Source organism: Macrotis lagotis, chromosome 1 (genome assembly GCF_037893015.1).
Source record: "Macrotis lagotis isolate mMagLag1 chromosome 1, bilby.v1.9.chrom.fasta, whole genome shotgun sequence".
Lineage (NCBI taxonomy): Eukaryota > Metazoa > Chordata > Mammalia > Peramelemorphia > Peramelidae > Macrotis > Macrotis lagotis.
The window spans coordinates 854,557,132-854,584,629 of NC_133658.1; the positions used below are offsets into that span (position 1 = coordinate 854,557,132).

Sequence of the window (27,498 nt, forward strand, 5' to 3'; positions counted from 1 at the left end):
AGTTGTCATCAATTCCCATTGATCTCTGGCAAGTCACTTTTCTTCCTGGACTTGGTTTTCTCATCTGCAAAATGAACAGGTTGGATGATATCATCTCTAAGGACCTTTCTAACTAGCATCATTCCTTGAATGTTAAGTTCCTGTCCTAAGAGTGCATATGGAGCATATTTTCATATTAAATTGGATATGTATATGTTTAATGTGAATTCATTTTGTTTTGATAACTTCCTGACATTCCTCAAGATGACTATATGCACAGGTATTGGAAAACAGTTGAAATTGCTGCATTACAGAATAAATGTGTTTCTGCAACATTATTTTATTTGCAATATCAGATTTGGAATTGAAAGACCTGGGCTTAAAACCAGCACACTGTCTTTGAGATTTCAGGCAAGTCACATATCTCTGACAAAGTTAGACTAACAGGTGATCCTTACCTGAGATTTGTGAATTTGCTTTTAAAATATTTTTATTACAATACTTCTTTCAGTATAATTGCTTTCCTTTTTCAGGGATATGTAAATACACAAAAAGACACACACAATTATACTTGTATTAAAAAATAGTATTCAGAGAAGGGATCCATAGACTTCATCATATTACTACAGGTCATAATAAAAAAGGTTAAGAAATTCTGTGATAAAGGATTTCCCTTCAAATTCTAAATCCTATGCTGAATGAAAAAGTATTTATTACTGCGACAAACACTGCTAAGTACTAATGAATTTTTTAAAAGTGGCAATATCTTCTAGGACCTTACATTGTAATGGGGGGAGATAAGTAGAGTGGAATGTTAGTAAAGGAGTAATTTTTTTTGAAAAATTAACTGGATGGTGAGTGGACCCATAGACCAGTTAATTAGAATATGCTGCTATAGCCAGGATTGATTTGGCTTTAGTTATGATGGTATAGTTTGGATAAGATTCTCCCAATTACAGTACTGTCATTGATACATGGGAAAAGCAATTTTTCAGGTGTTTTTTTTTCTTATGATAGCAATAGTTATGAGTGTGCTTCTATGTACATTAAGCCAAATTGAAACCTCTGATCTTGGCCAGGTGGGCTGGACCCAGATAATTTTCTCTACCTTTTTTTTTTTTTTAGTTCTCTGTCTTTTGAATACTGAGTTGTGTGCCATATACTTGTTTTTCATTTGTTTCTGTAGTTTTAAAGAATGTCTATCACTGGGGCGGCTAGGTGTCACAGTGGATAGATAAGAGCACCGGTCCTGAAGTCTACCTGAGTTCAAATGCCACCTCAGACACTTAATGATTACCTAGCTGTGTGGCCTTGGGCAAGCCACTTAACCCCACTGCCTTGCAAAAACCAGTAAATAAATAAATGAATGAATGAATGAATGAATGAATAAATAGTGGCAATCACTCCAGGTCTTAAAAAGAACATATCAATGACTTAGCCATATCCCACTGGTTGTATCATCAGAGTTCCACAAGGAAATGCAGGATCAATCACACCAGAGCACTAAGGGAAAAGAACATCACCAAGAAGTGACAAATTATTGCTGCAAAATTGCCAAAATATTCAGAAAACAAGCTAAAACTTTCAGAGCACTGAGAATCATTTTTTTCAAATGGGCTCAGAGCTTACTTGCTATGAAGAAAAAAATGGTGAATATAAACAAAAAAATTCAAAGACTAGAGTACTCAATATTGAAAACAAAAGATAACTCTTGCAACATAACCTTACACCATATGACTTTGGTCATATATATTTAAAGTGAAATGAAAAATTAAGAAATTGATTCAAGAGACGAAAATAATCCTACCTGGTCTAGGAACTCACCTGCCTTACATCTAATTGGAAAGCAATGGGCTATAATCAAAGAGAGAGTTGGAAAAATGAGCTGTTTGTCAAAGATATGGTTCCTATCTTGTGGGATAAAAATTTGGTTTCATATGAATTAATCTGTCACAATCTCGTGAGCTTAGTGCTAAATCATGTAAAACTAGGAAATGCAGCGCAAGGATGACACAGTGCAAATTAAAAGTTCCTTAAAGTGTAAAAGTAGTAATACCTTATAGTCATACACCTTCCCCATTATCTTCCACAGAACTAACTCTCATCCATTCTCTGAGCCTCCACATTTCTTTATTTGGAAAATCATGAAGCCCATCTCTAATGTCTCTTTAAGGAACAAAAATCCTAGGATTTATTCTTTTCTGCATTTTAAACCATGTTTCTTCCATCCATTCTACTTAAGGATTAGGGGGAGAGTTGAAGTGATAGGGAGGCTAATAAAAAGCATTCTCAAAAAAAAATAAAATTAATTTTCTACAAAAGGAAATATTTTTCAGCACCACATTGAAAGAAAAATTTTGACCTGAGAGAAAATAATCTTTGGCATAAGCTGGAAAATGAGAATAAAAAGGACTAGTTTTAGTTTGAGTCAGTGTGTTCCCCTGTTGTTCATCAACCTCTGCAGTTCAAACTGGTCCCTCTCCCAGTCCTATTCAGCTCAACTGTCAGATGCCCAAGCAAGGAAAGCAAAGTGCCAAAGTCAGTGTTACAGATAGTTTCCTTTGTGGAGAAGCTCAATATTCTTCAATCCCTGTGTCTTGGTGAGTTGAGTTATTTTTCTCAACTTTGTTCAATATGATAAAACTTGGTCATTTTGCATTATTTGGGAAAAAGGAGGAAAAAAGACCCCTTCCCATTTTACCCCTCCCCTTCTCAAACCAACCCCAAGTCCTCAAGCCTCCATTAATCTCAGGTAAACATTGAAAGGGCTTTAGTCGAAACTGGGAGTGTTTGAGACTCGAGTTACTGGATTCATTAACTCAGCGAATTATTTTTGACTGGAGGAAGGAGGTTGAGTCACTGGGAAGGAGGGGTGAGATTAGGAGTTGGAGAAGTGGAAAGGGGAAAAGGAGAGGGAAAGTTAAGAGCATGCAAACAATCATTAATAAACATTCTTTGAGCACCTACTATGGGCCAGGATTTTATGCTAAGAGCTGGGAATACAAAGAGACAGAAGACAGCCCCTGCCCTCAGGGGCTGTAAAAAGAGGGAGACAATATGCAAACAAAAATACAGAAAGAAATATAACAGATCCTTTAGACACTCTCCATGGGGTTTTCTTGGCAAAGATACTGGAGTGCTTTGCTATTTCCTTCTGCAAAGCATCCTTTTTGTCAGGTTATCAGAGGTTAAGAGACTTGCCCAAGGTCCCACAGCTGAATTTAAAACTCAGGTCTTTCTGACTCTGGGTTCAATCTCTATCCACTCAGCCACCAGCTGCCTCCTATAAGAAAATGAACACAGGGAAAACACTGGAATTAAGAGGAGCTGGAGAAGGCTTCTTGTAGGGCTAGTAATGTGGGAGGGGAAATACAGAATAGTGGAATAGTGTCTAGGGAACCCAGCAATTGGTCAATCAATCAACCAACTAGAATTTATTAATATAGGCCGGTACAATAGCACCCAGCAATCAATCAATCAAATACCTAGAATCTATTAATATAGATTAGATAGTATAAATCTTCCCCTTATTAATATGGACAATGCAAGAGAGCCCAGCAGTCAATCAAACTAGCATTTATTAATATAGATCAAATCATACAAATCTTTCCCCTTCTTATTAATATGGACTAGTACAAAAGCACCCAGCAATCGGGCAATTAATCAACTAGTATTTATTAATATACAGAAGTACAAGAGTGCCCAGCAATCGATCAGCCAACTAGCATTTATTAATACAGACCAGTTCCAACGAGGATCAACCAAAAAACTTGCATTTGTTAATATAGACCAGATCGTATAAATCTTCCCCTTCTTATTAATATGGACCAGTACAAAAAGCACCCAGCGATTGATCAAACGATTAGTATTTATTGATATAGAGCAGTACAGGAGTGCCCAGCAATCGATCAAACTAGCATTTATTAGTACAGACCAGTGCCATAGCGCCCAGCAATGATCAACCAAACAACTAGTCTTTGTTAATATTGGCCAGTACAAGAGAGCCCAGCAAGCAACCAATCAAACTAGCAGCATTTATTAATCCCCCCGATAGAGGCCAGTGCTAAGTGCTGGCACGCAGGAAACAATAAATACTTGGTGATTGATTGTTGCCTGTCTGCTTTTTTTTTTTTTTTTTAGGTTTTTACAAGGCAATAGGGTTAAGCGGCTTGCCCAAGGCCACACAGCTAGGCCATTATTAAGTATCTGAGGCTAGATTTGAACTCAGGTCCCCCGACTCCAGGGCCGGTGCTCTATCCACTGCGCCCCTCGGCCGCCCCCCTCCGGAACGGGACTTGTTCGTTTTGGGGGGTCGATTCCGTTGTGAAATCGACTCTTCTTGACCCCATTTGGGATTTTCCATGCCCGGAGTGGTTTTCCGGCTCGTTTTGCAGAGGAGGAAACTGAGGCACCAAGGTGCAGCGACCTGGCCAGGGTCACACAGCTATTGATTAGCTATTGCTCGGACGGCCCCTAGGGGTCTGGAGCTCGGGTCCCAGCCCTGGGGGCCGCCCGGACCCCCTCCCGCCGCGCCGCGCTCGCTCCGCTCCGGCCCGCGGCCGCGGCCCCTTTAAGCGCGCCCCGTTACGTCATTTAAGCCGGTGACTCCGGGGCGCGTTCAGCGCGGCCGGGCCGAGGAAGCTTGTCCGCTCGGGGCCGCCGTCGCGCCGCGCCGCCATATTGTCCGCCGGAGCCGCCGCCGCCGGAGCCGCCGCCAGAGCCGCCGAGGTGTCCGGGCAGAGCGGAGCCGCGCCGGGATGGGTGAGTGCGCGGGGCCGCGGAGGTGGGGCTGCGGGCCTGTCCCCGGGCCGGGCGGCCGGCGCCCCTCGCCTCCCCGGCCGCCTGCCGAGGGGGCCGGGCCCCGTCCGGGAGGCGGCCCCGGCGGAGCGCGGAGCCCGGCCCCCGGAGCCCGGCCCCCGGAGCCCTCCTGGGGGACCTGTGGCGCTCCCCGCCCCCCTCCTGAGCGGCCGGGGCCGAACGCGGGGGGCCGCAAAGCCGGGGTCCCGAGGCCCCCGCAGACCCCCCGTGCGGGCAAGCGGAGAGAGCCCCGGGGGCTTGTGCAGGAGCCAGGCCCAGGGCCGCCCCCGACGGGGCTGGGGCGTGGGGCGAGGCGAGGGCGACCGGCCGAGGCCGCCGGGCCCCGGGCCGGGGGCTTCGGTGGGGCCCAGCCTCGGGGGCCGGAGGGCCCGGGGGGCGCAGCGAGAAGCTTGGTAGTCCTCCTAGGCCGAGAGCCTGGGGGCAGGTGGAGGTCATTCTGGAAGCGTCCGAGGGCCGGGGCCGGCCAAGCCGGCCCAAGTGCGCCTGGCCTGTCGGCCAAAAAGGCTAATGTCTTCCCCCAGCTTATTAAGCCTTGGAGAAGAGGGCGGCCGGCGGGTGACTATGCTGTGTTTGGTTTTGGACAAGAAGGGGATTGATCCGCTGAAGAATGTTCAGAAGAAAAGTCAGCTAGGAATATAAGGAATTATGCATTTATTAAGTGTTTTGCAACCTTGTGAAGTAGATGATATTATTAACATCCGTTTTACAGTTGAAGAAAGTGAGGCAGGACTTGCCCGGTAAGTGTCTGAGGATGGATCTGGGCTTCAGGTCTCCCTGATTCCACACCCAGTGTACTACCAGCTGCCTAATTACCTACAAAGAAAGGTTAAGAAATGGGGAGAGAAGTTTTAGAGGATATGACATCTCTTTTCAAGCACAGTGGGGACAGGTTAGAGTTTGCTGTTTGACCTCTCAGAAGGTAGAACCAAGAGAAATGACTTGAAAGCCTTGGTGGACTCCCCTCCTATAAGACTTTCTTTCACTCTTTAGCTGGACAATTACTATTTGGGGGAGTGGCCTTCCCTTTGTGACTGAGTCCAGGTAGATGACAGATTCTGTGATTCCATGTTGTATCTCTCTTCTGTCTGGTATTCTCTTTATAAGTAAGCAGATGGAAGCTTTGGAAAAGTGGAATTGAACTGGGGAAGAAGTAGTTCAATGCAGGCACAACGGGTTGTAAAAGACTGCTTCACTTGCGGTAAAAATTGAAATGTTTCACTCCTGTCCCTTATTAGTACAATTGTTATGCATTGGAAGTCTTTCAAAAAGTAAGCAGAGATTAAATTTTATCAGAAAAAAATGAGGGATGGAAAAATGTCCAGAGCTGAGAGACGGATTGTCTTATTTGAGGAGCCACAAGAAAGCCGTTTTTATTGGATCCATGTATGTAGAAACATAGAAGATCTAAGAAGGCTGGAAAGGTCAGGACCAGGAAACTAAGTTATGAAGGATTTTAAACAGCATAGAATTTTGTAAGTAGTAAGAAGTCACTGGAGATTTATTGAGTTGGAGAGTGACACAGTCAGGCCTGTACTTGAAAGAAAATACTTTGGAAGCTGAGTGGAGAATGGCCTGGAGTTGTGAGGAGACTTGTGGCAGGTTGACATATTATAGTAGTGCAGGCATGAGATGCTGGCACTATCATAGAGAAGGGGGCGCATACAGAACAAAAGTGTTGCAGAGGTGAAATCTTCAGGCCTTTTCAACAGATTGGATATGAAGGGTAAGAAATAGTGAGTAGTCAAGGATGACAATGAGGATTTTTAGTTTTTTGCAAGACAATGAGGTTAAGTGACTTGCCCAAGGCCACACAGCTAGGTAATAAGTGTCTGAGGCCAGATTTGAAGTCAGGACTCCTGGGCCCTTGCTCTGTCTGATGCTCTATCCACTGCCCAGACAATGAGGGTTTGAGCCTGAGGGACAAGAAGATTCCCTTCAACAATAATAGGGAAATTTGGGAGGAAAGAGATTGAGTTCCATTTTACATGTGTCGGTTTAAAATGCCTTTTGGACATGATGGGTTTACATGGGAGGCAGTAAACGAACAAACATACAAAAAGGAGCTGAAAAGAGAGTAGGGTTGTAGAAATAAGTCCAGAAAGTCAGAAGCAAAGAGAGCCTAGAGTTCAATGAAAGTTGGTCAGCCTGGACCTTTTCCCAAAATGATGGTCCCAGGTCACTTACTTATAGGAGTAAGAAAGTTGCATGGCTGAAAGATGTTCTTCAGCAGGTAGGTCCCACACCCTAAAGGAGATTCCAGGGTGAGACAGCAGTTTAAAACAGCTTAGTCCAGAAACAATTAGATGTATTATCACTTAAGTACATAGAACTGGATATGTTATGCAGACTTCTTAGAGGCATATTGTATTTGTAGATGATGGTTCAGAGGGAAGTATTAGAGAATCATTGACTCTCACTTGGAAGGGACTTTAGAAGTCATTTAGTCCAACCCCTAACTGAATAAGCATTTTCTCCCAATAAGTAAACAACCAGCCATTTCAGCCTTTCCTTGGATACATCTAGTGAAAAGTACATTACTACTCCCCTTTTAGTAACTTCTAATTGTTAGATAAATTTTGCTTCTCTTGTTCTGAAATTGCCTTTTTTGTATTTCTACCAATTAGTCCTTTTCTCCTCTGGGACCAAAAAGAAAACAAATATAATCCTTCTTCCACATTTGCAAACAGCTGTCATCTTTCCTTGTCCCATACCTTCTCCCCAATTTTTCATCTTCGGATTAAACGTTTTTAGTTACTTAAACCAGTGCTTATGTGGCATCTTTCTGACTTGGTCCCCTCCTCTGGACTTTAAGTCCTCTAGCTTGACAAAGTCCTTAAAATATGTCTCCAAAATCAATAAAATACTCCAAATCTCTTCAGAACTCAGAAGGCAATAGGACTCTACTACCAATGCAGCAAATAAATAAATAAATTCACTTTTTTAAGAAGCCCATGCCATGTTCTTTATCGAACTTTCAGCCACTCCCCACAGTTTCATGTCAACAAGTGTCTGGATACCTCTCCCTATCTGTGCTTGTGCAGCTGTTTATTTTATCCTAAGTAAAGCACATTAAATTACCCTTCAAATTTCATTATGAGTTATTTGGCCTGTTTTTTTCAACTTGTCCAAGTCTCTGTCTCATCAGTCACCCAGATATAGAAAATGACACTATGGAAACACTTGTTGAGAATTTACTTTATGGGGCGACAGATTTATACACCAGTGTTCTAGAGGCAGGTCCTAGTTTTGTGTGACAAGCTGAATCAAATTGTAACCCATTCCTACACCACCACCCTCTTTCTTTAGAAGTAAGGCAGCATTGCTAATTAGGAATAAACAATATCTACCTTCATGATCTCTTTAGGTAACTTCCTTTTCTGTTAGGCTCAAAACTAAAACCCTCAAACTGCTGACTTTCTGTGGTATATTCTCTTCTTTGGTTGTATTGAACACAAGGCTCCCAGAAAAAAGGCAGTTTTTCTTCCTTTTGTCTGCTGTAATATTTTTCACTTAAATCCTATTTTCAAACAAACTCTGTACTATTTTCTAAAGCCAAGCTTTTCCAGACTTGATAATGCTTTAGCAGTGGTCTCATTGCCCTCATCAGTCCCAGCACCTGAGCTCACTTTTGTTTACCATCTTGGGCAGAGAAAGTGATATCTGGGACTGTAGACCCAAAGAGTTTTGATTCTAGGATTACTGTAGAGCATTTAGGCTATACCCCTGTTCACAGCTCCTTTCTAACCCTTTCTAACGCTTTCTAACCCTTCCTAATGTCTATGGAAAATGATACCTGACAGGTTTCTAGCTAACAGAATTAGCCACTTACCTCCCCCTAGATGCTCTGATAGCATTCTAAGTCAGTGTGCAGAATCAAATGCCTCATTAGGGATTTGTATGGTTCTAATCCTTAGTTCTGCTGTTGACTAGTGTGTGACTTTAGAAAAGTCATTTAATGTCTCGAGACCATAGGTTCCTCCTTTAAAGCAAGGTGGTTGGATTAGATGATTTCTATAAAAGCTTCAAGCTTTAAATCCTATTAAATTGCTTCATTTGGATTATGTTTTTGTGGATTTGAAATGAAAGGTGCCAGACTAGATGCCAAAAATATTAAAAATGCTGTTTGCATATATTTGTATTTATGTACATGCACCACTTTAGCTCCATGATGTCTTTGGTAAAGGTACTTTGCAAAACCCCCTCCTACCACTACCATCACCTGTATCTCAGAAGTGTTTTGCCACAGGAGAAAGATCACCTGAGGTTGAGCCTTTATCTACTTTGTTAGGTAGGTTTCCAAGATGATACAGTCTATTTGAATGGCCTTCGTAAGGTCCTCTCCACTTTGTAGCAAAGGCATCAGAGGCCTTGTTAGTTGTTTTGAGGTTAGTTTAGGTGGGAATTAGTATTAGTTTTGGGAGCATCTAAGAAAAGGCTTCTAGCCTTTCTAGGTTGGCATTTCCCTGGTTCTGTGAATTTCCTGTACTGATCAGCTAAGCCTCCAGGTTAACCTCTTAGAGGACTTGGGAAGCTTCTGGTAATCTTTGCTAAGGTAAGCTTTTAGAACTGATTCCACTGGGCTCACAGTAGCTGGATAATCAGAATTTAGTGCTTGAGAAGACTCAGAGATTTAGTAGAGCTACCTCTCAGTTGCTCTGTGGTTCTAGTGCTGAGCATGGAGGGCAGGAAGATCTGAGGTCAAATCTGGCCTCAGACCTTTTTTTAGCTGTGTGACCCTGGGCAAGTCACGTAATCTCTGTTTGCTCTTAATCTGCTGGAGAAGGGAATGGCAAACCTTTCCAGATTTTTTACTTAGATAACTATGGACAGTATGGTCTATGGGGTCATGAAGAATTTGACACAGCTGAACAACAGGTAAAGTAGTCTTCAAATCTTTTGGTCTGAAGATTTTCCCCAGAACTTCCTGTTATATGTTGCCTCTATCTAGCTCTTCTTGCCATATTAGAAATAAAAATGTCTTAGGTTATGATGAAAATAGTTTGAACTTCTCAGACACTTCCACCCCCCCCCCCCCCATGACTTGTCTTGGGTCACACAAAGTTACCATTCCAGGCCCCCTAAATCTAAATCAGGAGTGTTCCTTGGTGCTACACTTTCTGCTGGAAGTGCTGGTACCTTTCCTCCAAGAATATCTCCGATATATCCTGTCAAGATCATGTTTGTGTGTAATGTTTTGCGTGTCATCTTCCCAGAGAGCTGCCACTGTTTTGTCTATTTGCCTTTCTTTAGAGTGCTACACATTCAATAAATGCTTGTTAAGGGGAAGCTAGGTGATACAGTGGATAGAGCACTGTCCCTGGAGACTGGAGAACCTGAATTCAAATCCACCCTCAGACACTTAATACTTACCTAGCTGTGTGACCTTAGGCAAGTCAATTTAACCCCATTGCCTTGCAAAAACCAAAAAAAAAAGTTGACCTTTGTAAAATACTAGCCAATATGACTAGGTAGCTAAAGTGTCTTCTATAAATTCAATAAGGGATAAAATTTAGGGAAGTGGTTAAGTATTTGTTTCTAGCTATGATTCTCACAACAGATGAACAAGAGCATAGTTGTGGAAAAGTTCTCTAGAAATATTGTTCACAAGAGCCTCTTAATTTTGAACAGTTGTCTATCAAATCATCATTTCCTAATCATTGCAGTTAAGCCCTGTGATGACTTAGTCAGAATGTGTAGAAGCCTCTATTGTGGACTGACCCAGTTATCTAGGCAGAGTAGTGACTCCCATTGTCTTTAGGGATTGGCAGTGTTAGCTAGTTTACAAATAATATTCTGGGTGCTTCATGCTGTCAGACCTGTTTCTCACTGTTTTCTTCTTTATAATAGCTCTAGATAGATGGTCTGTATTCTAGATTCTAGAAGCTCAAAAAGACTTTGGCTCCTATAGGAGCAAGTATTTCTGATTCTCTAATTTAATCAACATGTTTTATTTCTACCTTCCTGTTCCAAAAGTAGATTTAACTTAATTCTCTCATTCATAAAATTTAGAACTGTAAGTAGCCTTTAAAGTTCATTGTAGGGGACGGCTAGGTGGCGCAGTGGATGAAGCACTGCCCTGGAGTCAGGAGTACCTGGGTTCAAATCCCGTCTCAGACACTTAATAATGACCTAGCTGTGTGGCTTTGGGCAAGCCACCTAACCCCATTTGCCTTGCAAAATAAAAATAAAAATTCCTTAGGAAAAGTCTTTCCCTGAACTATGCTAATATGACCTGCTTGCCTCCACTAGCCTGATTCATCTCATCTTATCTTTTCTCCTAGAATCAGAAGAATTTTTGTTAGTTTACTTTCATTGCTAATGAACAGATTCCCCTTAGCATCTGTATTTAAGGGCCCTTCAGTTATCTAACTCACCCTGCTTTTTTGCAAATGGTATTGCCTCTAGAAGGAGGGCATCAATCAACCTAGTGAGCCCCCTTCCTGGTAGTCATAGAATCAATAATACTAAATTTAGGAATGAAAAAGGATTCACAAATCACTAGCTTAGTTTCCACACAAATCATAAATCCTAGTTTCATCTTTCTAAGCCACTATATAAAGACTTCTTTATGGGATGAGGAGCCTTACCCCTAAAGCAGCCTTTTCCCCTCTTTTGGATAGTTCTGGTTGTTAGGATGTTTCATGTTAAATCAAAATTTGCCCCTATGGTTTCCATGCCTTGGTTCTAGTTATCAACTCTGGTACCAAGCAGAGCACATCAAATCCTTCTATCTGATTACCCCCTCAATTATTTGAACATAGCAATCTTGTCCCTATACCATACCTTTTCTTCCTCGGTCATATATGAGTGAATCTTAAGAAATCTGAGGGCGGCTAGGTGGTGCAGTGGATAAAGCACTGGCCCTGGAGTCAGGAGTACCTGGGTTCAAATCCGGTCTCAGACACTTAATAATTACCTAGCTGTGTGGCCTTGGGCAAGTCACTTAACCCCATTTGCCTTGCAAAAACCTAAAAAGAAATAACAACAAAGAAATTTGATGATCCAGCTTCCTCGTTTTACAAATGAAGAAACTGAGGCAAAACAAAGTAAAGCCACTTCCCCAAGGTTACACAAATAATGTCAGTCAGGATTTGAACTCAGCCTCTCTGATTCTTATTTGGTATTTTGTATTCAGTTCCTTTAGAGTTTTTTTCCTTCAGCCATCATTTCTCTTGGTCCCCTCAATAAAATGCTTTCCATTTATTTGAGATGTGTCAGTTTTTCAGTCTCCTTTTTAAAAGTGTTCAGAACTGAATTCAATAAATGTTATAGTGGACCTTTGAACTTTGAGAAATTTTAATGGGCACTAAAGTGAACATGAAATGACATTAACCCATATGTATTATGCATGGCACAAATTGTCAACATGTCTGAAGAATGTCTGGAGAAGGGATCCTTGGGGATCCTTGTAAATGGTCAAGACCCTTGGTATATCATTCCCTTCCTGCTTATCCTAAAATAACCAGAATTTGGGTGAAGGAAAAATATATGTGAAGATCATCTCAGAAGTGGAATATTCTGGATGTGGGAGACAGGATAGGGAGCTTGGAAAAGAGAAGATTTGGGGGCTAGATGATCACTTTACAAGGATCTCAAGACATTTGAAGGCAAGCAATTAGATTTGCTCTCTTTGACCCCACAGGGCAAAGGTAGGAGCAATGGAATGGAAATGGCAGAGAAACTAATTTCAGTTCAGAATAAAGAAAAAAATCTAAATTATCACTTTTCCGAAATACTGCAAAAACTGATGCATGATTATTACCTGAGCTCTTCTAAGTAGAATCTTTATGAGAAATTATAGAAGACATTCCTGTTTATCAGCAGTCCAGATTACATATCACTCTGAAAAATCACTTTATGTAAGGAAAAGCCCAGGTTAATTTATTGGTATTCATTGGAGAAGGTCTTATCATGAAGGTCTTGGAAAAATCTTGACCTGAACTTGGGCCTGCTTCAGAAAGGTTGGAATACTATTGACATTAATGTATGAAAAACTTTATTCACGGAGCAACCTCTTAAAATATTTATTTATTTGTATTGTGTATAAATGATTTTTTTATACATTACTAAAATATTCTTGTTTAAGAGTAAACGGGTGGCTAGGTGGCGTAGTGGATAAAGCACCGGCCTTGGAGTCAGGAGTACCTGGGTTCAAATCCGGTCTCGGACACTTAATGATTACCTAGCTGTGTGGCCTGGGGCAAGCCACTTAACTCCATTTGCCTTGCAAAAACCTAAAATACATACATACATATACATATACATATACATATACATATACATATACATATACATATACATGTATATATATACATATACCCGCACAAGCGATAATGTAAAGGAGAGAGAAAAAAATTAAAATGATAATAGTAGTAGTAGGTATGGCACAATGGAAAGAGCACCAGCCCTGGAGCCAGGAGCACCTGACCCCAAATCCCAAATCTGACCCCAGACACCCAACAATCACCCAGCTGTGTGACCCCCACCCCGGGCAAGCCACCCCAACCCCATTGCCCTGCAAAAACCCCCAAAAAAACCCCAAAATAAAATAAAGTAGTAGTAATAATAATTATAGTAGGGGCAGCCAGGTGGCGGACAGAGCACCCGCCCTGGAGCCAGGAGCACCCAGGTCCAAATCCAGCCTCAGACACCCAACAATTACTCAAGCTATGTGGCCGCAGGCAAGCCACCCAGACCCATTTGCCCTGCAACCCCCCACCCCAAAAATAAATAATAATAAAAATATGCTTCGTTCTGTGTTGCAACACCTCCAGCTCTGTCATGGGTGCATCACATACTTTATGATAAGTCCATCATAAAAGCTACATCCATATTTTTCCACCATTGCCATTACTGATCATAACTCCCTCCAATCGTACTTCTCCACTACCATACACAATATTTTTTTTCTCTCCTTTCACTTTGTCTCTGCTGTAGGGTAGCTGAGTGGCGCAGCAGACAGATCCCTGGCCCTGGGGCCAAGAGGCCCCAAGCCCCCTACCACCCCTTAGGCCCAGCATCCACCTGGCCCTATGGTTCTGGACAGGCCATCCAATCCCAGCCCCTTGCAAGAAGTAAAAAAGAAAATGTGTTATATCTGACCACTCTTCCCCCACAGTCCATCCTCTCCTCTATCACTCACATCACTCATATCCTTCCCTTCCCCCTGTCCCCCTTCTCTCCTTACTACAGTTGTCTATACCCCATTGAGTATATATGCTGTTTCCTCTCCTAGCCACCTCTGATGAGAGCAAAGATTCCCTCATTCCCCCTTGCCTTCCCCCCTTCCATATCATTGTAATAGCTCATTGTAATAAAGAAAAATCTTATTATATGAAATATCTTAGCCTATTCCATCTCTCCTTTTTCTTTCTCCTATTACATTTCCCTTTTAGCTATTGACTCCATTTTTACACCACATCATATCTTCAAATTCAGCTCTCCTGTGCATAATCTATAAAAGCTCCTTCTACCTGCTCTATTAAATGTGAAGGTTCATATGAGTATTATCAGTATTATTTTTCTATTTAGGAATACATGTAGTTCATCATCATTAAGTCCCTCATATTTTCCCCATCTCCACTCTCTATGCTTCACCTGAGTCCTGTATTTGAAGATCAAACCTTCTGTTCAGCCCACAGAGCAACTTCTACACCTGCTTTTCATAATTCTTTGAGGGAAGAGACTCAGCTATCTTGATTTATCCCATTCTGAAATTCAAAATGACTCATTTTACGCCCCAAAACTAGTAAGAAAGCATCCAGGGCCATGAGTCAACCAGCCAAGGTTCCTTACGTCAGATTAGTAATTTGTTCTCCTCAGCAGGGACTGAAAGCCAGTTACTGTGTGATCCTGGGCAAATCACTGTCCAACCTCATCTATAAAATGGAAGTCATATTAGCACTTGTCTCCCAGCTTTATTGAGAGACTCAAATGAAATGGTGTATGAAAAGCACTTCCTGGGGCAGCTAGGTGGCTCAGTGGACAGAGCACCGGCCCTTGGAGTCAGGAGGACCTGAGTTCAAATCCAGCCTCAGACACTTAATAATTACCTTAGCTGTGTGGCCTTGGGCAAGCCACTTAACCCTGTTTGCCTTGCAAACCCACATCTGGCCTGGCAAAAACCTAAAAAAAATAAATAAAAAATATGAAAAGCATTTCCAAGTCTCTAATAAGCGAGAGCTATAGAAATGTGAGCTATTGTTACCACTGCTGCCATTGCCACATAATGTAATGGTTGAAGCTTAACTGAGGGGCCAGGCTGGGTGGTTCCTCAAGTACAAGTGTTAGACCTATTGTAGGTATCTGGAACATCTCACTTCAACCCAAACCTATTGAATATCACTTTGATTGTAGTATTGGCTTTGATTATCTCTTTTTTCCTCATTTTCCAAAAAGAGATTGGAGGACAGCCTAAAGTGAGTTGACAGAAGAACTGAGACAGAAACTCAGATGAAAACATCATTCCTGTGCTACCTTGTGGAAGGTAGGTCTTGTACCAAGTACCAGGGGAACACAGGGATGAATGAAAACCATGGTTCCTGCCTTCAAGGAGTTTTCAGTCAAGTAGGGGCAGTGAGACATGCATGCTGCTATAATGGAAGGTAGTGAAATACCTTGCCATAGAAGAGGCAAAAGTGAAATAGAGAAGGGAGTTAAACTATTCTGACTTGAAAGAAAGAGATAGCATTTTAGCTGAATCTTGAAAGGTGAATGCTATTTCTCCTGGTAGAAATTTAAGGCTAGGAAGAATATCAAAGGATTTGGACAGACAGCTTAAACTATGAAGTGGAAAAAGTATTGGTGGATAAGACCAACTTCTGGGCAGAGGCCAAATTTTTTTTTTAGGTTTTTTGTTTTGGTTATTTTTTGAGGCAATGAGGTTACGTGACTTGCCCAAGGCCACACAGCTAGGTAATTGTTAAGTATCTGAGGCCAGATTTGAACTCAGGTACTCCTGACTCCAGGGCTGGTGCTCTATCCACTGTGCCACCTAGCCGCCCCCAGAGGCCAAATTTTGGAGAGCCTTCAATACCAACCTGAATATTTGATACATAGTAGAGAGCCTTTGAATTTTTTTTCATAAAAAGAATGACACAATCACAATAAAAATATTACCTAAAAGTAGCATAGAATTAATTGGAAGTGAAAGAGACTGGAGCAAAGATAGATACCAGTTAGGCTGCTTAGAGAATGAATGGAACCTCTGAATATCCTGTCATAATGTATCATAAAGAATGAAAAGTCTGCATTTCAGACAAAAAACTTGAGGACCATGTTGAAAATGTGGGGGCAAGGGAGGAGTAAGATGACCATGTGATCAGTGCTTTTGTCAGAGTAGGTTGCTAGTTAATACATATTTGAAACAAAGAGCAAGCTCTCAGATGCATTTTTTAAAAGCATCAAATAGAATTTACAATGCTCAGGTCAAGGATAGTAATGGGCCTACTATATTAGCTACACCACTGGGTTAATCACGTGACATCTAGAGCCTTGCCTCTGTGTGCTGCATTTAGAATGTATCCAGAGCAGGGTAACTAGCATGGTATAGGGTCTGGCAACCGTGTCATATTGAAGGAGCTGATGATATTTGTCCTGGAGGATATGACACTTGGGAGATACATTAAGGGTCTTCAGATAGTTAATAGTGCTGTCATATGAGCAAGATAGTACACATACTCTTTTTTTCAGTGAAAAGAATCTGCTCCCAGTGTGTAGTAGTTTGCAGAAAAAATAGATTTTGAACTATCCAAAAAGATTTACTGCTCTTTAGAATAGTTCCCCATCACTTGAAATGTTTAAGACCATCTGTTAAGATGCTAGGGTAGATTCCTGTATTATTGAAGGCTGAACTAGGTGGCATCTAAGGCACCTTGCCAGCTTTGAGATTCTCTTGTTCCACATACAAAAGTACTAAGGTTTACAGTTGGGGCTACTTGAAAGCTGAATTGTCTCAGTCCAATTGAGAGGAATTCATTCCGCTTGAAATGATTGCATTTGGGGAGAGGAGAGAGAAGCACTAAGATTTCTCTCATCACCAGAGGTTGTGTATTTCAGTATCACGTCCTTTCATCATTAAAAAAAAAAAATCAGATTCAATTATAATAGGACCCTAAAACCAGCAAATTGACACAGCTGAAGCCATCTGTTTGAAACCAGCCTACCGAGGTAGCCATGTTTCAAAAATACTATAAGATTTTACTGTATAGTCTCTAAGGTCCATTCTAACTCTAATGAAATATGATTCTCTTATTGCTTTAGGATGATAATGACTCCTAAAAGGATGAACTGATCCATTTCAAAGGAAATTAGGCAACTAGGGTGAATTTCTATGACTGGTATCTTTTTTTTATATATACACATATATTTATTTATTTCTAATAAGAAAACCACATTTGGATTCACTGAATACATAAGCTTCACAGAACTGTTGGAGGTAAATGACACAAAAAAGTTAAGAACCCTGGTTTAGAGATCATCAGATTTCACTGTTCTTATTTACTACTGACTTTATTTTTTTAATATTTAATATTTATTTATTCTCATTTTGTACAAATTTTTTTATACATTAATAAAATATTCTTGTTTAAGAGTAAACAAAATACCCCCTCCCCCCCAAAAAAATATAGACTCACTTGAGCGATAAAGTAAAGGGGAGAGAAAAAAATTAAAATTAAAAAAAACAATAGTAATAATTGTAGGTATGGCCAGGTGGCGCAATGGACAGAGCACCAGCCTTGGAGTCATGAGCACCGAAGCCCACATCCGGCCCCGTATACCCAACAATCACCCAGCCGTGTGACATGCAAGCCACCCGAACCCCACTGCCCTGCAAAAACCAAAAAAAAAGGAAAAAAAGACCCAAAATAAAATAGTAATAATAGTAGGGGTGGCTAGGTGGTGGACAGAGCATTGGCCCTTGAGCCAGGAGCACCTGGGTCCAAATCCGGCCTCAGACACCCAACAATCACCCTGCCATGAAGCCCCAGGTGGGCCACACAGCCCCATTTCCCCTGCACTCCCCCCCCAAAATAATAATAATAATAATAATAAATGTACTTGAGTCTTTGTTCCAACACCAACAACTCTGTCGTGAGTGGGTCACATTCTTTATAAGTCCATCGCAAAAGTTACTTCCATATTTTTCCACCATTGCCATTGCTGATCGCAACTCTCTCCGTTCGTATTTCTCCACTACTATGTACTATATTTTTCTCTCTCCTTTCACTCTGACTCTGCTGCAGGGTAGCTGAGTGGCACAGGTGGCGCAGCAGACAGATCCCTGGTCCTGGGGTCAAGAGGCCCTGAGCCCCATACCACCCCTTAGGCCCAGCATCCATCTGGCCCCATGGTCCCGGACAGGCCTTCCAATCCCAGCCCCTTGCAAGAAGTAAAAAAGAAAATGTGTTACATCTGACCACTCTCCCCCCATGGTCCATCCTCTCCTCCATCACTCACATCACCCCCCCTTCCCCCTGTCCCCCTCTTCCTTCTTACTCCAGATGCCTATAACCCCATTGAGTATATATGCTGTTTCCTCTCCTAGCCACCTCTGATGAGGGCAAAGATTCCCCTTTGCCTTTCCCCCTTCCATATCATTGCAATAGCTCATTGTAATAAAGAAAAATCTTATTATATGAAATATCTTGGCCTAGTCCCCCTCTCCTTTTTCTTTCTCCTATTACATTTCCCTTTTTTCTGTTGACTCCATTTTTACTCCATATTTTATTTTTGAATTCAGCTTTCTCCTGTGCTTCAACTACAAAAGCTCCCTCTACCTGCTCTATTAACTGAGAAGGTTCATATGAGTAGTATCAGTGTCATTTTTCTATGCAGGGATACATGCAGTTCATCATCATTAAGTCCCTCATATTTTCCCCTTCTCCTCCACTCTCTATGCTTCACCTGAGTCCTGTATCTGAAGATCAAACCTTCTGTTCAGCTCTGGCCATTCCAACAGGAACATTTGAAATTCCCTTGGTTCATTGAAAGTCCATCTTTTTCCCTGGAAGAAGACATTCAGTTTGGTTGCATAGTTGATTCTCAGTTGCATTCTAAGCTCTTTTGCCTTCTGGTATATTATATTCCAAGCCCTATGAGCTTCCAATGTAGCTGCTGCTAAGTCCTGTGTGATCCTGACTGCAGCTCCACGATATTTGAATTGTGTCCTTCTGGCTGCTTGTAATATTTTCTCTTTGACTTGGGAGTTCTGGAATTTGGCTATAATATTCCTAGGGGTTGGTCTTTTGGGATCTCTTTCTCGGGGGGAATCGGTGGATTCTCTCCATTTCTATTTTGCCCTCTGCTTCTAGAATATCAGGGCAATTTTCCTGTAGTAATTCTTTGAAAATGATGTCAAGGCTCTTTTCCTGATCATGACTTTCAGGTATTCCAATAATTTTTAAATTATCTTTCCTAAGTCTATTTTCCATATCAGTTGTTTTTTCAATGAGATATTTCACATTTTTTTCTAATTTTTCATTTTTTTGGTTTTGAATTTCCTTGACTAGGCTGCTGACTTCATTTTCATGTTTTTCCTGTGTCTCCTTTCTTTTCCCAGTTTTTCTTCTAACTCCCTCATTTGATTTTCAAAGTCTTTTTTGAGCTCTGTCATAGCCTGAGCCCAATTTCTGTTTTTCTTGGAGTCTTTAGATGCAGGAGCTTGTGCTTCCTCATCTTCAGACTGAGTATATTGATCCTTCTTGGGTTCATAGATAATGTATTTCTCAATGGTGTTTCTCTGCTTGCTCATTTTCCCAGTCTAAGCCTGTTTTGGGGTGCTTCCTGAGCTTTTGGGACACTCCCACAAGGGTCTCAGTGTGTGAGGCTCTGTCCTCCCTCCTGGTCTGTAAATGACCACAAGCTTTCCCCCCCCCCCCCCCACAGGGCTCAGGTGGGGGGGTGGCCCTGCTGTTCTGTTTGGGGGGGGGTCTGGATTTCGATCAGGATCAGAATGTGGTCAGAGCCCCAGAGTCCTGTTCCAGGGGCAGAGGACAGAGCTCTGCAGTCTCTCTCCCCTCCACTCCCCTCCCTAGGTTCAATGGTCTCCTGCCCTGGGGCTCCTGCTTCTGTTTCCTGGATCTGGAATGCTGTGGCCAAGCAGCTTGCTGTGTGCCCTAAGGGCTGGGCTTCACGTGCCCACTCTGGCAGAGGTCCCCCCACTGTTCCCCCAATTTCTGCCTGGTGCTCCCTGGGGTGCAGGTCAGGAAAGTCCCGTGCTGCTGTGAGCTGTGGCTCCCAGTGCCCTAGTGCTGCCTCCTGGAGGCTGAAGTTCTTTCGCTCTGGCGGGCCAGGGAGCAGAGCCTTTCTGTTCTTTTCCAGGTTACCTTGAGTAGGAGAACTGCCTCACTGGGTCCCTTTGTGGGTTCTGTCTCTGGAAAATTTAGTTAGAGTCCGTAGTTTCAAAGATTTATGAGAGAGCGCCTAGGACAGGATCTACTCTTGTTGCCATCTTGTCTCCGCCCCCTATGACTTGTATCTTGTGTCATAGTTAGACTCTATTTGTCCTCCATGAGGAGGCAGTGATGAAGATTGAATCTGGACAGCTCTAACAAAAGGGAGAGACTGAATAAACTCTCAAATTTTCTTAAATGCAACTACTCCTCTCCTAGGTTACCAGGAAATTGATTTATTATTTAAGTGGGGTCTAGGAAAGCTTTCTTCACTGAGAAGTTAATAATAAGTTTTTCAAGTGGCCTTTCAGAAGGCAGTTTCTAAAAGAAAATAGATGTTTATTATTTAAGTGCTTTCAATACAAAAATGGATGGTGAAAGCAATCCCTACCCTCAAAGAGACCTGGAGTCAGGAAGATTTAAGTACAAATCTAGTGTGACCTTGGGCAAGTCATTTAACTTCTTCTGATCTCAGTTTCTTCAACTGTAAAATAAGACTAATTAATAAGAGCATCTATCTTCCAGGATTGTTATGAAGATCAAGTGAGATATTTGTAAAGAGCTTAAAGGCACAGGATCGGAACTGTAAAAATTGCTACATAAATGTTAGCTGTTTGTTACTTAGAAATGTATATAAATAGGGGCGGCTAGGTGGCACAGTGGATAGAGCACTGGCCCTGGAGTCAGGAGTATCTGGGTTCAAATCCAGTCTCAGACACTTAATAATTACCTAGCTGTGTGGCCTTGGGCAAGCCACTTAACACCATTTGCCTTGCAAAAACCTAAAAAAGAATAACAAAAAAATGTACATAAATAGACATGTACTAGATAGAGTCAATTTTATGGAAGGTAGACTTGAAGGGAAAGGTTCTAGCACCTAAAGGAGTCTGAGAAGGTGGTCTGGAGATGAGGGAAAAGTCTAGAATTCTAAGAGACAAGGCAGCACCTTCCAGGCAGCTTTCAGAAAGAAGGTGTAGGACATTTGGGAATGCCAGCAATCAGGCCAGTGTGGCTGGTCCAGTAGAATACATGGAGGAATATAGATAATATGTAGGAGATAAGGTTAGGAAGAGCTTAAAATCTCAAGAAGAGAACAGGCAAACATTGAAGTTTATCAAATATGAGGGTGGAGGAAGGGTTACATGGTCAGATCTATTATTTAGATCTGCATTTTTTTTAGGCTTTTTTTTGCAAGGCAATGGGGTTAAGTGGCTTGCCCAAGGCCACACAGCTAGGTAATTATTAAATGTCTGAGGTCATATTTGAACTCAGGTCCTCCTGACTCCAGGGCCGGTGCTCTATTCATTGTGCCCCCTAGCTGCCCCAAGATCTATTATTTAGGAACATTATTTTGGCATCTTATTGAAGTTAAATAGGAATGGAGAGAGACTTGAGGTAGGGAGTACAGTTAGAAGGCTGTTGCAGTAGCCTAGGTAAGAATGATGAATGACTGAATTAGGGAATGTGAGTAAAGAGGAGAAATCGATTAGAGAGGTTGTGAAGAAAAAAAATGAAAAGGTTTAGTATAACTTATTGAATAATTTAGGATGAATGAAACTGAAGGACAAATCAAAGATTACATTGAGTTGTGAATCTGAAAGGATAGAAAGATGCTGGTACCCACCACACTAATCAAAATGTTAAAAGATTGGCAAATTTCAGGGGTGCAGGGGACAATAAATTCTGTTTTGGACATTTTGAGTTCCAGAAATCTTTGAAACATCCAGTTTGAAATATCCAATAGGCAATTTGTACTTCAGAGCTGGAATTCAATAGAAAGTCTAAGATTGGATATATAGATCCTAGGAATTGTCTTGAAGACAGCTAGGTGGCATAGTGGATAGAATGCCAGAACTTGGACTCCAGAAGTCTCATCTTTCTGAGTTCAAATCTGATCTCAGACACTTCCTAGCTGTTTGAACCTGGGCAAGTCACTTAACTCCCATTACCACATTTCCTTATCTTTAAAATGAGTTGCAGAAGGAAATGACAAACCACTCCAATAAACTTGGCCCCAAAAATTCCCAAAAGAAGTCTTGGAAGTGTCTGACACAACTGAGCGAAAACAAGGAATTACCTGCATAGAGATACTGAGAGTATAGAGAGAAAAGAAAATAGGGTCCAGGATGGTGCCTTGGGGCATTCCCATAATTAGTGTTGATAGTATACACGAATCTCTAGCTAGAGAGCCTTAGAAGGAACAGACAACTTTGTAAGAAGAGAAGGAAGAGAACGCAATATCATAAAAACTGAGGTGAAAAGGTTCATTAACAAATGTTGTAGAAAGGTCAAGGATAGGAACTGAAAAAAATTTGATTTGTCAGTTAGATCATTAATAACTTTGGAAAATGCAGTTTCAGAAGCCAGAGGATTTAAAAGAAAGGAAAAGGAAGTAGAAGCATATTAAGTATAAAAATTACTTTTTTCAAGGAATTTAGCCAAGAAAAGAAGAGCTATATGAAGACATCTAACAGGTCTGGGAGAATCTAGTTAAGTTGGGGTTTGTTTTTTTTTTTTTGAAAGACATTGTTTATAGGCAGCAAGAAATGAACTAAGATGAATATTGGAAAGATTTGGGAGCCCCAATCAATAAATACTACTTACTATACACAAATATCATTATCTATAACCTTTGGAAGAGTTTCCAAGCCCAAGTGACTAAATATAGATCATGCTCTACCCCTCTTTTATCCCCGCTAAATTTGGCTGGTATAAAAAAGCAAAGATTGATCTATACTCCTATACATAATTTTCAGGCTCTATACCAGGTAGGAGAATTAAGCCAAATAGTTACTTTGCTATGCAAATAAGATTTTAACTTCATGGAAGGAAAATAATTTTCAAATCCATAGCTAGAATTTCTTTCTTTGTTAAAAATTTTCATCTATTTTAGGCAGTGGGGTTAAGTGACTTGCCCAAGGTTACACAGCTAGGCAATCATGAAATGTCTGAGGTCAGATTTGAACTTGGATCCTAATTCCAGCTCCAATGTTCTATCCACTGCTCCACCTAACTGCTAGAATTTCAAAAAATACTGCCTTTCAGATGCATGGGTAGTAGAAAAATACTCTTATCTTCTGGATCTTTCCACAGTCAAACTGATGATGGTTAGTGCCTAGGATAGTTCAAATGATTGTTGAGAACAGCAATCATTTAAAATGAATAAATCATCTTTATGTGTGGATGAAGAAAAATATAAATTTTCAGTGAATTTTTTACTTAGTTAATTGATGATTAATGATTGATTGGTGATGATGATGGTCCTTAGTTCTGAAGGAATACCATGCATGATGTGAGGGGAAGTGATGCCATGGCAAACACATGAATTGGATTTAGTGAGGGGGATGCAGTGCTAAGTCACCAGCTTCATTTTCTTCTCCAGAGCTTTCCGGGTCCAGTGGTATGAATCAGGAGGGTGGTTCTGGATTTGAGACAATCAGGGTTAAGTGACTTGCCCCAAGGTCACACAGCTAGTAAGTATCTGAGATCACATTTGAACTCTAGGCCTTCTGACCTCAGTACTGGTGCTCTAACCACTGCACCACCTAGCTGCCCTATGATTGTGGTAAGAGAAGCACACTGGTACACTGCTGGCAGACCTGTAATTGGTCTAGCCATCTGGAAAGCAATTTGAGTAGCAGCTTAAAAATGTTTACTGACTGTTATCTTAAAGACTTGATGAGTCTTCCACCTATGCTTTCCTCCAAGTCAATGATTAAAAGTACTGGGCACAAACCTAAAGCAGATCTCTGTAGCATGCTACTAGGTTGCCCTGTCTTTCAGGTTACATTGTTCTGTTAATCACTACTTTTTTGGCCTGATTTATCCAGATCTGTTTTTTTTTTTCACAAATGCTTTGACCAAGAGCTAATTATATCTATTAGTTGACTCTTAATGGAAAGCACATTGATTGATAGCTTATGAGATACAGTAATAGGGGTGAGAACCCCCCAAGTCTATTAAGTTATTTTAATGTTGGACCTTCCTTACCTAATTTTGTCACTACAGAAAAAGAATAATAGAACATTAGAGTTGTAAGGACTCTAGATTTAGAGCTGTAAAAGACTTTCTAGATCTTAATAGTCTATGTCCTTCTTTGGGGGGGGGGGAAGCTAAGATAGACTAAATATGCTTTTAAGAATTTGGAAGGGGGTGGCCAGGTGGTGCAGTGGATAGAGCACCAGCCCTAGAGTCAGGAGTACCTGAGTTCAAATGTGACCTCAGACACTTAATAATTATCTAGCTGTGAGGCCTTGGGCAAGCCACTTAACCCCATTGCCTTGCAAAAAAAAAAAAGAATTTGGCAAATCTGCTTTTAGAAGGTATCAAACTCTCACACAGGCTTAAATGTTTCAAATGTTGACTCAATAGTAATTTTTTAAAATTTTTATTTATTTAAGGCAATAGGGTTAAGTGACTTGCCCAGGGTCACACAACTAGGTAATTATTAAGTATCTGAGGCTGGATTTGAACACAAGACCTCCTGACTCCAGGACTGGTGCTCTATACACTGTACCATGTAGTTGCCCCCAAACAGCAATCTCTAAGAAAGAACTTGTAGTAAATATGAAATGAGTTACCTGTATATGAGTATTTTTATAGAGACCATTTAATGAAGGAATTAGCAGTTGGAAAGACATCTTTTTGCTTGGTCAGTTTTGTATAAATATTTGGTAACAACTTTTTTTTTTTTTTTTTAGGTTTTTGCAAGGCAATGGGGCTAAGTGGATTGCCCAAGGCCACACAGCTAGGCAATCATTAAGTGTCTGAGATCAGATTTGAACTCAAGTACTCCTGACTCCAGGGCCAGTACTCCATCCACTGTGCCACCTAGCTGCCCCTGGTAACAACTTTTAATTGTCCACTCTTTCAAATACAGTAGCTAAACTCTGGATTGAGTGCCACTAATGGTTAAGTTAAAACAGTGATGAATAGTAGATGATTGAATTTTGAGTTCCACTGGTTAAGGTAGTGGTTTATTAAAGCCTCATTAAATCAGACTTAAAGAGTTTAGTTTCTTTACCTCCTTTTAAAAATCCATGACTTATCAAGTCTTAGACCTATTGTTCTTCCTTACTTTGTTGAACAAATATCTACCAATTACTGCCTTGAGTGGGAATGCAGAATTGAAAATTTATATAATCCCTGACCTGAGAGAGAGGAGTATGGTGTGTGTGTGTGTGTGTGTGTGTGTGTGTGTACACATACATGTAAGTATAATTCAAGGCAGAGTGAGAAAGAGAGACTTCATGAAGTGACACTTGGGCTAAACTTTGATTGAAGAAAAAGATTTCAACAGGTAAAGCAGAGGGAGGGAGGAGTTCTGGGCATAAGGAATGGATGGCTTGCCACTACTCAGGGAAGAAACAAATGACTTGCCAAATTAAGGGAGCAGATGATTGTAATGCTTGAAGGGAAGTGTAGGGTAAGAGACTAAAATGCTATGCTAAAGAGTTTGCATTATCTTCTTTGAAAATTCAGAAGTTTTGGGGCAGCTAGGTGGCACAGTGGATGGAGTACTGGCCCTGAAGTCAGGAGTGCCTGAGTTCGGATCTGGCCTCAGACACTTAATGATTGCCTAGCTGTGTGGCCTTGGGCAAGCCACTTGGCCCCATTTGCCTTGCAAAAAACTAAAAAAAAAAAAATTTAGATGTTTTTGTCACCTCTTTAGTGACAGGTTGAGTTGAAGTTAGGCATTGGTAGGACATCCAAGAAATGTAAGAATGGAGATTGAGAGTCATCTGCAAAGAGGTGATAATTAAACTGTGGGACTCGATTGAATCACTAAGAGAAAGTATAGCAAAAGTGGACCAAGAACAGAGTTTGGGGGATACTCACATTTCGTGGGGACCAAATCAGTGAGTCAGAGAACCTGCTCTTAGTTCTTCTCACCTACTGTTCTCTTCCCTAGTAAATATTTCCATGTTTGGAGTTGGTTATATACTAGGGTCAAGGTCTCCAATCAGCCTAGAACCATGTCATTTTGTTATCCAATGGTGAGGCTGTTACTTTATTAGCTAACACAACAGTGTTGTCTTAACAAACAGCTTTCTATTGATAACTGGGCTGTTTGCCCAAGGTCTTGAGTTCTTATACAATCATAAAAATTGCTAGGAAATACAAAGGAAAAGGAGGGACCAGCAGAAAAGAAGTAGCTTAAAGCTTAGGGAGGATGCTTAACATTCTTGAGAGAAAAGTCCAAATGTTAAGCTATCTGTCAATTAAGGGGAGTTCTTCATTCATTTTTCCCATTTCTCTTCCTTGTGTCATTAAATAACTATTAGCTTATTATTATGAGACCTACAGCCTTCCTGTTCTTCAGAGATCTATAGCATCTACTCAGCAATCCATCACCTTGATTTAAAGCTTTAGCATTTTTTGGGTTGAGTGCAGTAAGTGGTAGCATTTCATTAGAAAGCCTCCCTTTTTAAGAAGGACCTTCTGAGCTTGTTGCCTGGGTGATGATTATAATTAAAGAGACTGATTGGTTTCCTGTTTATAGTCTCCTGGCCCAGCCTCCCCTCCTGGAATATCATCCTATCATTAACTGGAAAATGAAAGTTGGTTTCCTTATCTCCTCACTTCAGCTGTTTTGCAAGCTTGCTTCAGTTGATTGCTTCCCAGATGAAAATAAGTGACATTTCTAACCTCCTTCATGATAATAAGGTGCTTTTGTCACAGCAATTTTGTATGCTAGGTGGTACAGATATTCCCATACTTCAGATGCAGAACCTAAGGCTCAAAGATGGAACAAGATTTGTCCAGGATCACATAACTAGATAAGTGCTGGAGCCAGAGCTTTATAGGACTTTATCAGAACTAGAACTCTAGAGCCCTTCTAGTCTAATTCACTCCAACAGATGAGGAAACCGAAGAGCTGAGAGTCCAAGTGACCTAAATAAAGAGTTAGAACCGAGCCAGATTGTGAATCCAGGGGCTCCAATTTCAGGTTCCAAGATCTCTCCATTATACTACAAAAAAGGAGAAATTAGTTTCACCGAGGGATCATAGAATCCAGGATTCCTATGAAGAGCTTCATAGGAAGGGAACAATCTCTTTATGGTTAAACCATCAATTGCCCAACTATTGTTAATGTAAGTTGTCTGCAGTTTTTTTGCTGTCACCTAATAGGTGTTAACATCTTTTTAAAAATCTTTCCTTTTTAAATTTCTTATATATCCACTATTACTTCATCAAAGGGTAGTTATCACTTTCATAATATGAATATGTTCTCTTGGACACTAGTAATTTACAGTCTGTTCTCCAAGCCCTGCCAACATGTTTTATTTTTATTAAATTTTGTAACAAA

At 41.0% G+C, this 27,498-nt stretch overlaps 1 protein-coding gene across 5 annotated transcripts in view; it reads left to right on the forward strand.

Annotated features, from left to right (window-relative positions):
- Positions 1-4,650: 4,650 nt before the first annotated feature.
- The window catches only part of KPNA6 (karyopherin subunit alpha 6), a 61,747-nt gene continuing 38,899 nt past the window's right edge, over positions 4,651-27,498 (forward strand). Inside the window, exons 1-2 of one of the 5 annotated variants that reach the window (XM_074217690.1) lie at positions 4,678-4,740; positions 15,196-15,283. In XM_074217690.1, coding sequence (XP_074073791.1) covers positions 15,250-15,283 — 34 coding nt within the window. In that variant the 5' untranslated portion in view covers positions 4,678-4,740; positions 15,196-15,249. Of the gene's footprint in view, positions 4,741-5,319; positions 5,535-5,559; positions 5,996-15,195; positions 15,284-24,913; positions 25,033-27,498 lie in introns of those variants that run through there. The other 4 variants (XM_074217691.1, XM_074217687.1, XM_074217689.1 and 1 more) reach the window with 4 other exon arrangements.